This window comes from Eleutherodactylus coqui, chromosome 2, assembly GCF_035609145.1.
Source record: "Eleutherodactylus coqui strain aEleCoq1 chromosome 2, aEleCoq1.hap1, whole genome shotgun sequence".
Lineage (NCBI taxonomy): Eukaryota > Metazoa > Chordata > Amphibia > Anura > Eleutherodactylidae > Eleutherodactylus > Eleutherodactylus coqui.
The window spans coordinates 17,673,373-17,689,132 of record NC_089838.1 but is presented as its reverse complement, the minus strand read 5'-3'; the positions used below and the strand labels follow the sequence as shown (position 1 = coordinate 17,689,132).

Below are 15,760 nucleotides of genomic sequence, written 5' to 3'. Positions count from 1 at the left end.
CCTCCCTCCGTTGGGTCTTTTAAATGCTGCTGTCATAATTGGCAGCAGTAACTAAGTGCTAGACTGCCAGAATCGGATTTATCTGGGCAGTTGCAGCTGAGTGTTAGCTGTCAAAGATAGCCGAAAGTCGCCATGTATAAAGTTGCCCCAAGCCGTTCTATACCATGAATCCCAACAACTGTATGGTGAATGTCGGTAAAAAAGACAGGTCCATACCAAGAATCAATTATCTTTTATTACATAACATGTTTATAACATGAAATTGTAGAAGAAATGTAAAAAAATAAATAATCTTAAAAGTGTATCAAACTTTAGAAAATGAATTAACATGTTAAATAGTAAAAATGATTGGAAGTCCAAAGCCCCATCAGTGGCTGCGTAGTCATTCTGATAATGGAAACCTCTAATAGACCCCATCAAGATTTCGGAAAAATGGCTTATTTCTTGTACCACACATGCTATAATTGGGATTCTTCAGCCCTTCCCCAAGTATCCATAGATAATTCTTGTAAAGGAGTTGAAGGCCGCCATCTGTAGAGTCCTGAAATAAGAGGAATAAATTAGTATATATGATACTATAGACAATGACAATTTTGAAGTTAACATATTAATTCATACTTGTAACACCAGATTCTATCCTTTCAGGGTGTGTCTCTAAATCACCATTTGTGATAGATAGTTCATTGCAAATTATCATCCATCTCAAGTTATCCTCCTCTAGACACAGTTTTTTAAAAATTTCTCAAAATTTATTTTTTGTGTTATTTTTACTCATTTGTATAGCACATACATATTCCACGGTGCGGTACAGAATTTTTCATCAGTCCCTGTCCCCATTGGGGCTCACAATCAAGATTCACTTATTACAATGGTTTTAGAGTGTCGGTGGAAACTGGAATACCCAGAGGTAACCATTGAAAACAAGGGCAGAATATACAAACTCTATGTAGATGTTGCCTTTGGTTAGACTTGAACACAGCTAAATACATTAAATACATGAGGGGACAATACAAGGATCTCTCCCATGGTCTGTTTATACCCAGGACTGTGACGGTAACGAGAGGGCATCCTCTACGTCTAGAAGACAGAAGCTTTCATCACCAACACAGAAAAGGGTTCTTTACTGTAAGAGCAGTGAGACTGTGGAACTCTCTGCCTGAGGAAGTGGTGATGGCAAAATCCATAGAGGAGTTTAAAAGGGGATTTGATGTCTTTCTGGAGGGGAAGGATATTATAGGTTGTAAATCTTAGGTTAATTGTTACTCCGGGTATACAGGCAGGTAGGAAATATTAGGGGTTGATCCAGGGATTAGTCTGATTGGCATTAGGGAGTCGGGAAGGAATTTTTCCTCCAAAAGGGCTAATTGGCTCCTGCCTCTTGTTTTTTTTTTGCCTTCCTCTGGATCAACAACACAGGAGGATAAACAGGCTGGACTAGATGGACATTGTCTTCATTCGGCCTTTCATACTATGTTACTATACAAAACATATCTTCTGGTATTCAACGTTCTCTATCTCTCTACAAGGAATACTTCCCTTTCCACCATTAGTTTTTTCTATATCTATACCAGTGCTAATAGATACTGTTACACAATTTTGCTGATTGATTTTCCAGAATATATTTTGAATGAATATACTGCATTTTAATTCACTGGGCCCTTTCCTTTTCATTCCTCCCTATGACCTCAGTTGCTTGATCTATCAACTAATTGTTGTTCACTGTTTGGTTTTTGAAGGTAATGATTTTTTTGTTTTCTTCCTTTGTGAATTGTTAAGCATCTCATTATACTATTGCGTTTACATGCAGTAATGTATCCTGTTAAACTATCTATACATCTACGCACTGAATGTCACTTTCTGGAATGTCTAATATATGTATACATCTTAGCCTGATGTGGCACAGTTTGTTCTCAAAACACTGCCCTCAAGTCTATGCATTATGTATATACACTGAATGACTCATGATCACCATAGCATCTACAAGGTGCACCACTGAAAAGTAGCTCAGCACCACACTCCTATGAAGGTTGTCTAAAAAATGTGGTTTTTTTGCCCATAGAAACCAATCATAGCACAGCTTTAACTTCTTATACTACTAAGGTAAAATGAGAAATGTGCTGTGTCCACTGAATAATTTTCCCGAGCGGGGATATTTATATATATAGATTGCATTCACCATCATGGGACGGGCTTTCTACTAGGGTATACATTTATATTGCTTTGGGGTAGCCACTAGAGATGAGCGAGCATACTCGCTAAGGGCAATTACTCAATCGAGCATTGCCCTTAGCGAGTACCTGCCCGCTCAGAAGCAAAGAATCGGCTGCCAGCGGCGGGCGAGGAGCGGCAGGGGAGAGCGGGGAGAAACGGAGGGGAGATCTCTCTCTCTCTCTCTCCCCCCCGCTCCCCCCTGCTCATGACCGCAACTCCCCTGTCACCCACACCAGCAGCCGAACCTTTTCTTCCAAGCAGGGAGATACTCGCTAAGGACAATGCTCGTTCGAGTAATTGTCCTTAGCGAGTATGCTTGCTCATCTCTAGTAGCCACTCTAATTCTCTTGGCTTAGGGCATGTGACCTGGCTTTCTTATAGTCCTTTCCTATGCCAGTGGAGGCCTATATAAAATGGTTTTATATATATTATTTTTATAATGCTACATATCATTTGAAGTTTAGTTTCCCCACTTATCGTTCCAGTAATTTTGTTTTCTCGCTTATTGCTATACACTGAATGGCCACTCCACTGGAGAGACCTGCTCTCTCAACACTGGAGCCGCCCTGTATGGAAATGAGATACGTGAGCCCAGAGTGCAGAATGAAATCAAGTAAGCGAGGTTTCCATGGGTCAATTTCAGCGTGAATCCACATTACAGCAGAAAGATCAAAAGATCTGAAAAACTGCATGACACATTGTTATTGGTGCTAAATAGAGATGAGCGAGTATACTCGCTAAGGCACATTACTCGAGCGAGTAGTGCCTTAGTCGAGTATCTGCCCGCTCGTGTCTAAAGATTCGGGGGCCGGCGCGGGTGGGGAGCGGCGGGGGAGAGCGGGAAGGAACGGAGGGGAGATCTCTCTCTCCCTCTCTCCCCCCAGCTCACCGCCGCAACTCACCTGTCACCCGCGCCGGCAGCCGAATCTTTAGACACGAGCGGGCAGATACTCGACTAAGGCACTACTCGCTCGAGTAGTTAGCCTTAGCGAGTATACTCACTCAGCTCTAGTGTAAAACTAACTGGGACAAGTCAGATGAATCTAGATTTCTGTTGCATTATGTTGATGGGAGGGTCAAAATTGGCACAAGCAGCATGGATTGATGAACCGTTCCTGTCAGCTGTTCAGAGCATGTCAGTACCTCCATTTAATGTGTTGAAACTGCAAGTTCTCCTGTCCTCAGGGGCCAATATACCTGCAGAACTATTTCAACAACTAGTGGAATCTACGCCACAATGAAATGTTGCGGTTCTGTAGGCCAAAGGAGGTCCAACAGGATATCAGATCAGTGTCTCTCATAATGGGACCATTCAGTGAATAGTTTGATGTATATTTGATAAATATTACATATAAATGCATGCAGAACTCTCCTTATGTATAAAATGATACTACGATATTATTCTAAATGGGATCTCTTCTGCATCACCTTGATTTCTGCATTGATTATTGATAAAATGTGATCTGACTTATCTACGTCACAATTACAGCCAAAGACAAACTAGCTGAACTAATAACACACATAGGCAGCTGCACCGATGACTAAACGGCCACAGTGTATAAGGAGAAAAGGTAAGTGAATCCTTAAATGTAAAGGGAATGTGACATCAGAAAGTTGACTTATTGTTTAAATCAATTTTTTTCGCAAAACATATTTTTTTTTATTCACATTTTTTCATTTGTGAATTTTCTATGCAATTTAACCCTTTCCAATCCACTGTCTGACATCTAAAGACATTATGATTTAAGGCTGTACAGCTCCGATGTTGGAAGACGTCCGTCGGGGTTCTCTTACTGTATATTGCCAGCCTCTCTGCTGTCATAGCCTATCAAATGTGTCACCTCATGCAATACTGGCTTTAGCCAGCAGATGGCGCTGTTGTGTAACAGCAGAAAAAGAGTAAGCCCCCTAGGAAAACCAAGTTACAAATTGGATTGAAAAAGGTTAAAAGAAATCAGAATATCTTGCAGTTTTCACTTTGGCCATTAAGTTAATAGGCTTCCTGTTCCATAGAGAAAACTTTGCAGTAGTCGCCACATTATCATCACAGACAGGATTAGAAAGAAATGTTAACACTTATATATAAAGACAACACAGGATCCACCATTCACAATAAGGGCTTGTTCACACCAGCGATGTAGGCGCGCAGTATAGTTGCGTGCAAAGATCTGGCGTGAATGGATTAATTCCAGCAACTTGAATTAGCCCATTCACACGATCCAAGCTGCGTGGTACGTGCTTTCCAGCTTACATAGGAGTCTATGGAAAGCACGCACAAAAGATAGGTCAGGTCTTATCTTTGTGGGCACCGCGAAGCTTAGATGCGACCTCGCAGTCACATGTCCTATCTTTGTTATGTGCACGAATTTAGCGCGCTTAACATTCTCTCATGTGAACGCTTCTATAGGAAACCATTGGTTGGGCTATACAACGCTCATGTGAAGGAGCCCTAAGGGATGATCACAGCTCACGCACGTCTTCCTGCACAAGTCACAGAGCATGTCTAGAATAGTCTATTGGGTCTATGGCTGAGGAAGCTGCTGTACAGAACAGTAAGTCTCAGCCTATTATTAGGCTTAGCAGCTAAAGTAAAAACTGCAAGATAATAAAAGTTTTTAAAGTAGTGATACAGAGAGCAAAAAGTAAAAAATCACAAAAAATTAAAAAAAATATATACTACCATATGAATAGAGATGAACGAACGTGCTCGTTTAGAGCAATTACTCGATCGAGCATCGCTTTTTTCGAGTAACTGCCACTGCCTAATCGGGCGAAAAGATTCGGGGGGGGGGGGGGGGGGTGCAGGGGGTGAGCGGGGGGGGGGGGGTCGGGGGGGGGGGGAGGAAAGAGAGAGAGCTCCTCCCTGTTCCCCCCTGCTCCACCCCACCGCCCCCTGAGTCTTTTTGTCCAAGTAGGCAGTTACTCGAAAAAAGCATTGGTAAATCCCCTTTAATAACCTGTAGATCCTCCTTTAGCAGCAGTCATCTCCATTAAACACTTACAGTAGCTGCAAAAAAGATTTGCACAATGTTGAGGAGGCATTTTGGATCTTTCCTCCCTGCAAATGTATCAATATTTCTAGGATGCCTTGCATGCACAGCTCTTTGGGTCATGCCACAGGATCTTGATAGGATTAAAGTCAGGACTCTGACCTAGCTATAACAAAACACATTTTTTTCAACTATTCTCAAGTTTGATATACTTGTGTGCTTTGGGTCACTGTCTTGTTGCATCACCCAACATCTCTTCAGCTTGAGGCCGTGAACTGCTGCCCTTACATTCTGCTGTAGAATGTTTTGATACACTTTAGAATTAATTATACACTCAATAGTCACAAGGTGTGTCCAGGCCTAGAGGCAGCAAAGCAACCCCAAATCATGATGCTCCTTCCATCTTGCTTCACCGTTCGGATATGGTTTTGGTGTCAGTGCACGGTGTATTTCCTTCAAATACGGCATTATACATGTGTGCTTTTTGAAAAGTTCCACTTTTTATCTCATCTGTCTATAGAATATTTTCCAAGAAGGATTGTGGAATATCCGGGTGACCTTTTGCAATCTTGAGATAGGTGACAATGTTTTTATTGGACAACAGATGCTTCCTTCATAGAGTCCTTCCATCATTCCCCTAGGGTTCGCCATTTGCAGATGATTTGCCATTGGTGGACTGATGTACTTGCAGGTCTTTAGCAATTCTTTTGTGACTTCTTTTAGCTTTATGTGTCTATGTAACAGTTCTTTTAAGGTCCTTTCTAAGTTTTTTGTATCGAGGCATTGCTCACACTAACCAAACTTTATAGAGAAGAACAGATTTGTCAGTAACCAGGCTACTGTATGTGTGTTTTGATTTAATGGGCAAAACACTTATGAAACCCACATTTGTAATCTCATCAACTCAATTAAAAAATCTTTTGGTAGTTAGTTTTTGGAGAAGTCAATAACACAGAGGTTCACATACCTTTTTCTCTTTGTACTGTGGATTTTTACTAAATGTTCTAAAAAAGACACGAAATGCACAATTATTTGTGTGTTATTAGTGTATTAGAGTTTGCTTGCCTATAATTGTGACTTGAATAGTAATCAGACCATATTTTACTAGTAATGCAATGCAAAAACTTAGGTAATTTCAAAGGGTTTGCTTACCTTTTTTTGCAACTGTCTGCTGTTTTTACTGTATACCTTCTATGCAGTAGCATAGTCCACCACACTATAACATGCTGAAAAAAAAAGCATGCCGATATACATCAGTATGATGAAGGCCTAAAGGAGGCTATTTAGCCTCTGTCGGATAAAAAATAAAATCTTGTTTTTTGTATGGCGCCAACTTATTCCGCAGCACTTTGAGGGTAATTTATTTATTACCCCCCACCAAGCTGGGTACTCATTTTACCGACCTTGGAAGGATGAAAGGCTGAGTCAATCTGGAGTTGGCTACCTGAACCATGCGGGGATTGAACTTGCAACCTTCAGGTCATGAGTGAGAGCTTAGGACTGCATTTCTGCTGCTTTAATACTCTGTACCATGAGAGGCTCTGAATGTAAGATGAATGTAGTCCTATGAATATACTTAGTGTAAACTCTTGGACCATTTCTTGGCATACATGCTAAGCATAAATCATTAAGCTTATGTGAACAGGGCCTAAAAAGGCAATAAAAGGCAGATAGGCACCTAAGAATCACCGAATTTCATGTCTATTTACCACTTATCGATTTTTAAGTGCGCTTATGTTCAGTGCCCTCTTGCTCCCCAATGGCCACTCCTCGCCCCAAATACAAAAAAAAAATAAAAAGTCAAGAAAATCTTCAATCCTGCTCTAAAAAAATTGAAAAAAAAGCAGGGAATGCTAATCATATACCTTTTTTTTTGATGGATCCGAATGTTATTTTATCAAAACAAATCAGATTACACCCCAAACGAAGAGTTGAGTAATTTTTGAAATTTAGTTAATTCTAAATGACCAATTTTGATCCCAAACGATTTCTAGCATTATAGAATAAAAATAAGATACCAAAGAAGTGAAGAATCTTAATTTATTGCATAGTATGCATGAATCAACATAGTATTCATATCACACCCTGAACTTTAACAAGGCACCATACAACTTCGGCAATTATGGCTTAAATTCATGTTGTTTAATATTTGTAGCGATGTTACTGTACACCTTGTTTTAGCCTACTGTAGTATTCGAACAGACATCACTGAATATAATATTGAGAAGTCAGTCGTTTGCCATGTAGTAGATTACAATTACAAGATCATATTACTGAACCACATTAAAACCTGTAATACACATTAAATAATAGAGCTTATACAGATATTCACAGATGCATAAGCAAAGGTTCAGTTATCTATTAGAACCACGGACGATAGAGAATGGTGAAGTTGAGCAGCATTCGGACTCCAGAGCTTATGATCATTTCACATGATGGTAATTACAGATGAGCGAGTAAACTCTCTAAGGCACATTACTCGAGCGAATAGTGCCTTAGCCGAGTATCTCCCCGCTCGTCTCTAAAGATTCGGGGGCCGGCAAGGGGCGGGGAGCGGCGGGGGAGAGCGTGGAGGAACGGAGTGGAGAACTCTCTCTCTCCCTCTCTCCCCCCCGCTCCCCGCCGCAACTCACCTGTCACCGGCGCCGGCCCCCGAATCTTTAGAGACGAGCGGGGAGATACTCGGCTAAGGCACTACTCGCTCGAGTAATGTGCCTTAGCGAGTATACTCGCTCATCTCTAATGGTAATGTTTGCCTTGAGGCTTATCTGCAAACTTTAATCTGCTAAATTGTTATATGCTAGGGAAAAGTACACATTTAGGCGGGTTTATATGGCCACAATATGACTGTATGTTAGGTTTCATTTTACAGCCGCAACAACTGAGACAACAAGCAAGTTCTCATAGTGTTGGAGGTGGTGGTGGTGGTGTTGGAGGTGGTGGTGGTGTTGGAGGTGGTGGTGTTGGAGGTGGTGGTGTTGGAGGTGGTGGTGGGGCGTCATGGTACTGTGGTCATAAAATTGATGCTATAATGCAGCTAAATTATGTCTGTGGAATATATCTACCCTGCTTAGTCTTGAAAAATTGGTTCTTCACTATTTCTTTTGTTATTGGATGTATTATGCACTTTTGTTAGACAAGTGATAGAAAGTCTTTAACATAAAATGATGAAAATTAGAGAAAACAATGGTCGCTCAGAACTGAAATTTATAAAAGTAGACTGATGTTATATCAATAAAGATGATGTTGGTGGGTAACATGACATATGTTTGGTTGACAAGTAGCATTATATAATGTTTTCTGCGGTTTAACCCCTTCCAATCCAATTTGTATCCTGGTTTTCCTAGGGGGCTTACTCTTTTTCTGCCGTTATACAATGGTTGTATATGCTGGCTAAAGCCAGTAATGCATGAGGTGACACATTGGATAGGCTCCGACAGCAGAGAGGCTGGTAATATACAGTCAGAGAACCCCGACGGACGTCTTCCAACATCAGAGCTGTACAACCCTAAATCATAATGTCTTCAGACATCAGACAGTGGATTGAAAAGGGTTAACCCCTTCCAATCCAATTTGTATCCTGGTTTTCCTAGGGGGCTTACTCTTTTTCTGCTGTTGTACAATGGCGCTATCTGCTGGCTAAAGCCAGTACTGCATGAGGTGGCACGTTGGATAGGCTCCGACAGCAGAGAGGCTGGCAATATACAGTAAGAGAACCCCAACATTAGAGCTCTACAGCCTTAAATCATAATGTCTTAAGATGTCAGTGGATTGGAAAGGGTTAAATATATCTTTCGATTTGTAGGTTTGGACTAAAATGTATAGGGCATGTTCACACACTGATCTGCATTAGATTTAATTTTAGAATATATCCATATCCAATACTGTGCAAATGTAAAACCACACTTTTGAATCTGTCTGCCTTCGACTTCTATTACTAAATGTTGTGGCTTTGACAAGCATAGCAGCCTATGTATTTCAGTAGTAAACAAAAAATCCAGATACAAACTTATAGGCAAACATATGCCCAATACAAGCCTATGCCTATCGGTTTCTTTTTTGTGTATGCAGACATATTATTGCAACTATTTTCAGTAAGCTCCTATGCTTCTCCTTGTGGTGGCCTCATGCAGTCAGGACTATATCTTGTATCTGTGTAGGGGCAGGAAAAAGATTTAGGACTTGTTCTTCACTGTTTTAAAATGCCAGAAATTTCAATTGGTTTCATAGTGGTTTTTTACAAGAGTTTTTTCCTGACGTTTTTCAACTCCTATGGAGAAGGTCTATGGCAAAAATGCTAGAAAAAAAACTCCACACTTTAGAACACCCCAGACTTTAAAATAAGAACTCAGGTGGTGTTTTTGTTTTCAACAAGGCAATGTGAAAAATACCTATGAAAATGCCATGAAAAACACTGTGTGATTTCAGAATTAGTTGTTGTGATCCACATGAAGATATAATGAAAGAAAGTACAGTATATACTCGAGTACTAGCCGACCCGAGTATAAGCCGAATCAATATGTTTTACCACAAAAAACTGGGAAAACTTATTGACTGAAGTATAAGCCTAGCTATACTCGAGTATATACTAGGTAAAAAAAAAAAACAATACTCATCTCCCAGCCGGTGTCTGTGTCCCCTGCATGATGGTCTCCCCAGCGGTGCGGTAAGCTGCTTGAGAATTCTCCCTGCTGTGATCTCCCTGTTCGGCTTTGAATTCCCCCACCATCAGCGCTGTGTAAGTAAGCACTGTGATTGGATCGCGCGCCAGCCAATCACAGCCGGCACTTAATAAACTAATCACAGCCATTCAGTGATGTCATCCACTGAATGGCTGTGAATGATCGAGCGCCGGCTGTGATTGGCTGGCGCTTGATCCAATCACAGTGCTTACGGCGGGGAATTCAAAGCCGAGCAGGGAGATGACAGTGGGGAGACCATCGTATCGGGGACACAGACACCGACTGGGAGGTGAGCGTAGCAGGTTTTTTTTTTTTACCTCATTGGAGTATAAGTCAAGGGGAGCTTTTTAAACATAAAAAAGTGTGCTGAAAAACTCAGCTTATACTCGAGTATATACGGTATATTATTTCACTCTTGCTAGAAATGGGTTAGTTTCATAATATATGAAAGGGATTATTTAAAGCATTTCGATCCATTTACAGTTTTCAATGTTGTTCAATGACATGGATTGAGCCATTAGAATATATTTTGTCCATTATGCTTCCAACAGGAAAAAGTCCCTGCTACTTCTCTGCTTTAACTTCACTTGAAAGTATAATTCTAATTAGAGATGAGCGAGCATACTCGGTTCGGGTGTTTTTGGACTCGAGCACCGCTTTTTCCGAGTAACTGACTACTCGGACGAAAAGATTCGGGGGGTGCCGGGGGTGCGCGGGGGGCTGCAGAGGGGAGTGGGGGGGGGGGAGAGAGCTCCCCCCTGTTCCACACTGCTACCCCCCGCTCCACCACGCCGCCCCTCGGCGCCCCCCTGAATCTTTTTGTCCGAGTAGTCAGTTACTCGGAAAAAGCGGTGCTCGAGTCCAAAAACACCCGAACCGAGTATGCTCGCTCATCTCTAATTCTAATCATGAACTCAGCTTTACTACATTTAGGTGACTTTTAATTTAACTTATTTATGTGGTATCCCCTAGAAAGCCTTTTGGGACTGGTATTCCCAGTTTACTTTTTCACCTTCTCTTGACCCATGTAAGCATGTGATGAGGTTTGCCAATTATTCCCGTAAAGTATGAATATGCATAAACACGCACTCAACTTATGTGAAACTGTCCACGAGGCATAAAATATTAGCAGGAAATGGCTCTATGAGATAGAGTAGTGTCAGGAAGTGATGCAAACACAGATGGGACAGCTATGGGGAATTCCCCGCATACAAAGGATCAACAGACCATAGACTACTTTCCATCAGTCCATAATTGAATGATGTTGTGAATAACACATTACCCTCTTTGTATTCTCATCACTTCAGCTACTAACTAATCAGCTACTTGGGAATTGCCCATAATGTAATTTCTCCAAAAGTTTAGCTAAAGTACCTCCAAATGGGCGGATCAGCTTAAATCTTCCGTTTCTTTGTGATGCGTTACCTAATATGAAATACGGTAAAACTAAATATTAAAAAAGAATTAATCTTTTAGTACAGATTTAGTGTTGTGACATTTGGTTTCTATGTGGCTACAACTATTGTTACCCGCACTTGACCAAAGGTAATTAAACAGATGAACGTGTACATTTTCTATTAATCCAAATGGGACCAACATTTTGTACTAATTAATGTATCTCTATTAGAGATGAGCGAGCGTACTCGTTAAGGACACATACTCGAGCGAGTATCGTCCTGTTCGAGTACCTGCCTGCTCGCCCGTAAAGATTCGGGTGCCGGTGGGGGAGAGCGGGAGGGAACAGGGGGAGATCTCTTTCTCTCCCTCCTCCCCCCCCCCCGGCTTCCTCCTGCTCACCCCCGCCGGCACCGGAATCTTTGCGGGCGAGCAGGCAGGTAGCTCTGTATCAAAAAAACCTGAGCTATTCTAAGTTCAATTAAGAAATTACTCAGCACAGAAAGTTCAACCTGAAAATTACATATTTCTAAAAACTGGATATTTACATTAAAAAGGGCCTATTACGTCTGCATGTCAACGGAGCCGGCTGCATAGCTTTGCAGTCCTGGGCCTGCTGACTACTACAATGTCTTGCTTTTGCTTGTATTCACTCCCGTCCCCCTCTACAGGCTCTTCCTAGGTTTGACTCTAAATGTGTTAAGTGGGCAGTCCCCATCAATCAATGGCCGATGTCAAGTTTGACATTGACTGCCAGAAGAAGAATCTCGGAAGAGTCCGTATGGGGAAAAAGGGTAAAAATAAATAAAAAAAGATATTGTTGGAGGTAGCGGATGCTATATGTATAAAGCTATGCAGCTGGAGCCGCTGATATGAGGACACAACTGGTCCTTTTTAAGGGTTTACCTACCTTTATGCAGCAAGCAATGACATGTTGGGCCTGTGAACACTGATTAGGATTTTTTTTACTTAAAGAGAATAGACTTAAAGGGATTAAAGAGAAAACTTACATACATTAAGTAAAGCTAGAAAGTTTCTCTTTCCTGTGTTAAATGCAAAGGCATATTAGTTCATTGAACTTTAACCTGGTAGCCACTTGCTTTTTGGCCAGTCACTATTTCTAGCTTGGGTGGCATATGGAGCAAGTTTGAAGATGGAACATATCTAGCCTAGCTAGCATTAGGCCGCCTGCAGACGGCTGGGCCGGATCCCCTGCGAGTAATCTCGCAGCGAGACCCAACCGGCGCCCCTGCAGGGACCAGTGCGGCTCCCACATTCTCCCGCGGATCCGGCTCTGTGATGTGCCGTGGACAAATCGCGGCTGTCTGCGTAGGATTGCGTTTTCTAATGCAATCCTGTGCAGGCGGGCAGGGGCGGAAATTCTGCGGGGAATCCCGCCGCAGAATGTCCACCTGTGTGCAGGGGGTCTTAGAGGAATTCAACACAAGAGAGTTTAACTGTAGATAAGGTAGCTAAGGACAAATAAGACTCAGCTAATTTAGAGTAGAATGTAGAGATAGGATGGGCTCCATCCGGTGTGCATAAAATATTTTAAAGATACAGTATATAATAAATAAATACAATAAACAGTTTTCACCAAAAATAATAATAGTTGTATATTTTGGGGTTCTGGTTAGGCCATGCACATTAATGGTCTGGCAAAGCCTGCATGTGTGCAAAATGCCCCGATCAAATAGAATTCTACATGTGTTAAAGTAACTATACACACAAAACATGAACCATTAACCCTTTCCAATCCAATTTGTATCCTGGTGGTTTTCCTAGGGGGCTTACTCTTTTTCCGCCGTTAAACAACGGCACTATCTGCTGGCTAAAGCCAGTACTGCATGGGGTGACACGTTGGATAGGCTCTGACAGCAGAGAGGCTGGCAATATACAGTAAGAGAACCCCAACGGACGTCTTCCAACAACGGAGCTGTACAGCCTTAAATCATAATGTCTTCAGACGTCAGACAGTGGATTGGAAAGGATTAAGGCTGTGTTCACATCTGCATTCAGTGCCTCAGTCGCAGATCTGGCATGAAATGCCAGAAGAAAAAAGTTATAGATGCAGGACTTTTTTTCATCTGGTAAAATGCCAGGCAACTGAATGGAAACCGAATGAACCCCTATTATAGTCAATGGGGTCAGTTTGGCGCCTTTCAGTTTTGTCATAAAATGGATCTAATCAGCCAGGGGATTCCCCTTTCCTGCCCCCGTAATGGAGCGGGGAAGCAGAATTCCCTAATGCAGGTGTGAACCTAGCCTTTAGGATTGTCAGGTACTTTCCTACATATTTATGTAGAATGGGTAAAAAAAAAAACATCTTTCTCTAAGCTTTTTGCAGAGGAGTGCACATTAGTTTTCCTTATTTACTGGCTTTCCAGTTAGCTTTCAATTTCTTACAGTAAAGTGAAGCTCTGTGTTTGACAATTCGTTATAAAGTCATCAGATGTAGTATAATAGTATGTAATATAAAATAATAATTTAGTACACAGTGCAGTGTCGTTAAAAAAATAACAAAAAAAAAAAAAAAAAACCTCTTGCTACCTGAAAACCAATGACAAGTGAGCTAGCTGCAACTGAAGGATCATGGCTGGAGTACATGCCAATGATTCAGTCATAGTCATAGGTTACAATATGAATGCATAATAGATGTACCTGGTACTCATGGGTAATATTTTAGTGAACAGGCCTCAGCGGCTATCTTCACACAAGGCAGATTAGTGTCTTCTATATACCTCAGCGTTATATTCCATCAGCCCTGTACATCCTATAACTAATATAGATCAGTATGAACAGGGTTAATGAAACCTGCCAGTTGTGAACATATCCATAAAGTGCTAAAAGGGCTGTCCAGCATTAGCAAAAAGGGTCTACTTTTTTATCGAGCAGCAGCGCCACTCATGTCTATGAACGGTGCAACTACAGCACTTATTACAATAGGACAGAGGCGTAAATTGAAGCTTCTGGGCCCCAATGCAAAACCTGAAAAAGGGCCCCCAACTATAATGCTTTATTCATAGTACTGGGCTCCCTATATGGAGAAGAGAGGCCTTATGGGCCCCCTAAGGCTCCTGGGCGAGGGTGCAACCGCATCCCCTGCATCCCCTATAGTTACACCCCTGCAATGGGACTGAGATGCAATACTAGAGACACATCCCACGGACAACTTAAAGAAAAGTAGACTCTTTTTTCTAAGACAGAAGTATAAAGTGTAATGTAAATATCACCAAGCTGCTAGATTTGAAATCTGCCGGCTATAAAGATAAGCTTAATCAAAGGTGGAGCTTAATTTGAAATATTATGCACTGCGGTATTTAAAGGGGTTATCTCAAAAAACCAAACTGATCCCCTATTTACAAGATAGGGGATAAGTAATCAGTGGCAGTCTGACCACTTGGACCCCCACTGATCAAGAGAGTAGGGATCCTGAACATACCGCACATGAATGGAGCTGTGGTCACAGTACAAGTCTATGAATTTCTCCTAGTGATAGCTGATTGTTCGGATTGGCTATCTCTGCCATTAAATGGAATGGTAGTGTAAACATTTGATTTTTACAAAGACCTTTGGGACCCTCACTCTTGTCATTGGTGAGGGGCCCAGCAGTCAGACCCCACTGATCAGGAATAGAGATAAGCGAGCATGCTCGTTTAAGGCTGATGCTCGATCGAGTATTGGTCTTGTCTAGTAACTGATTACTAGACCGAGCATCATGCAGGGGGGCGGCTGGGGGCAACAGGTGGGTGCAGGGGGGGAAAGAGAGAGATCTCTCTCACTCTTCCCCCCGCTCCCCTCTGCCACCACCCCGAATGGTGCTCGGTCTAGTAATCAGTTACTAGTAGAGATGAGCGAGTATACTCGCTAAGGCACATTACTCGAGCGAGTAGTGCCTAAGCCGACTATCTCCCCGCTCGTCCCTAAAGATTCGGGGGCCGGCGCGGGTGACAGGTGAGTTGCGGCGGGGAATGGGGGGGAGAGAGGAAGAGAGTGATCTCCCCTCCGTTCCTCCCCGCTCTCCCCCGCCGCTCCCCGCCCCCCGCCGGCCCCTGAATCTTTAGAGACGAGCGGGGAGATACTCGGCTAAGGCACTACTCGCTCGAGTAATGTGCCTTATCGAGTATACTCGCTCATCTCTAGTTACTAGACAAGACCAATACTCGATCGAGCATCAGCCTTAAACGAGCGTGCTCGCTCATCTCTAATCAGAAACCTATCCTCTATCCCGTGGAAGGGAGATAAGTTAATTTCGTGGGACTAACCAGTTGTTTTTTTTTCAGTTTTTGAAAAACAGAACAACTTTTTGTAGCATTCAGGTTTTCTATTTAAATATGCCTTGGATATTGAGGCACTAGGACTTAGTTTATTGAACTATTATTTACAGGAGTGCAATAAATAGCTATATACAATACATACCATAGACGGAAAAGATGCAACCAGTTTAAATAGTGCAAATTTTCCCAGTAAAACTTCTATATC

The 15,760-nt window shown here is 42.0% G+C and overlaps 1 protein-coding gene across 1 annotated transcript in view; it reads right to left on the bottom strand.

The window, feature by feature from the left end:
* Positions 1 to 311: 311 nt before the first annotated feature.
* FGF18 (fibroblast growth factor 18) overlaps positions 312 to 15,760 on the bottom strand; it is a 184,461-nt gene continuing 169,012 nt past the window's right edge. The window contains exon 7 of the mRNA XM_066589455.1: positions 312 to 541. Within this exon, the coding sequence (XP_066445552.1) occupies positions 475 to 541 (67 nt within the window). The 3' untranslated portion in view covers positions 312 to 474. The remainder of the gene's footprint in view (positions 542 to 15,760) is intronic.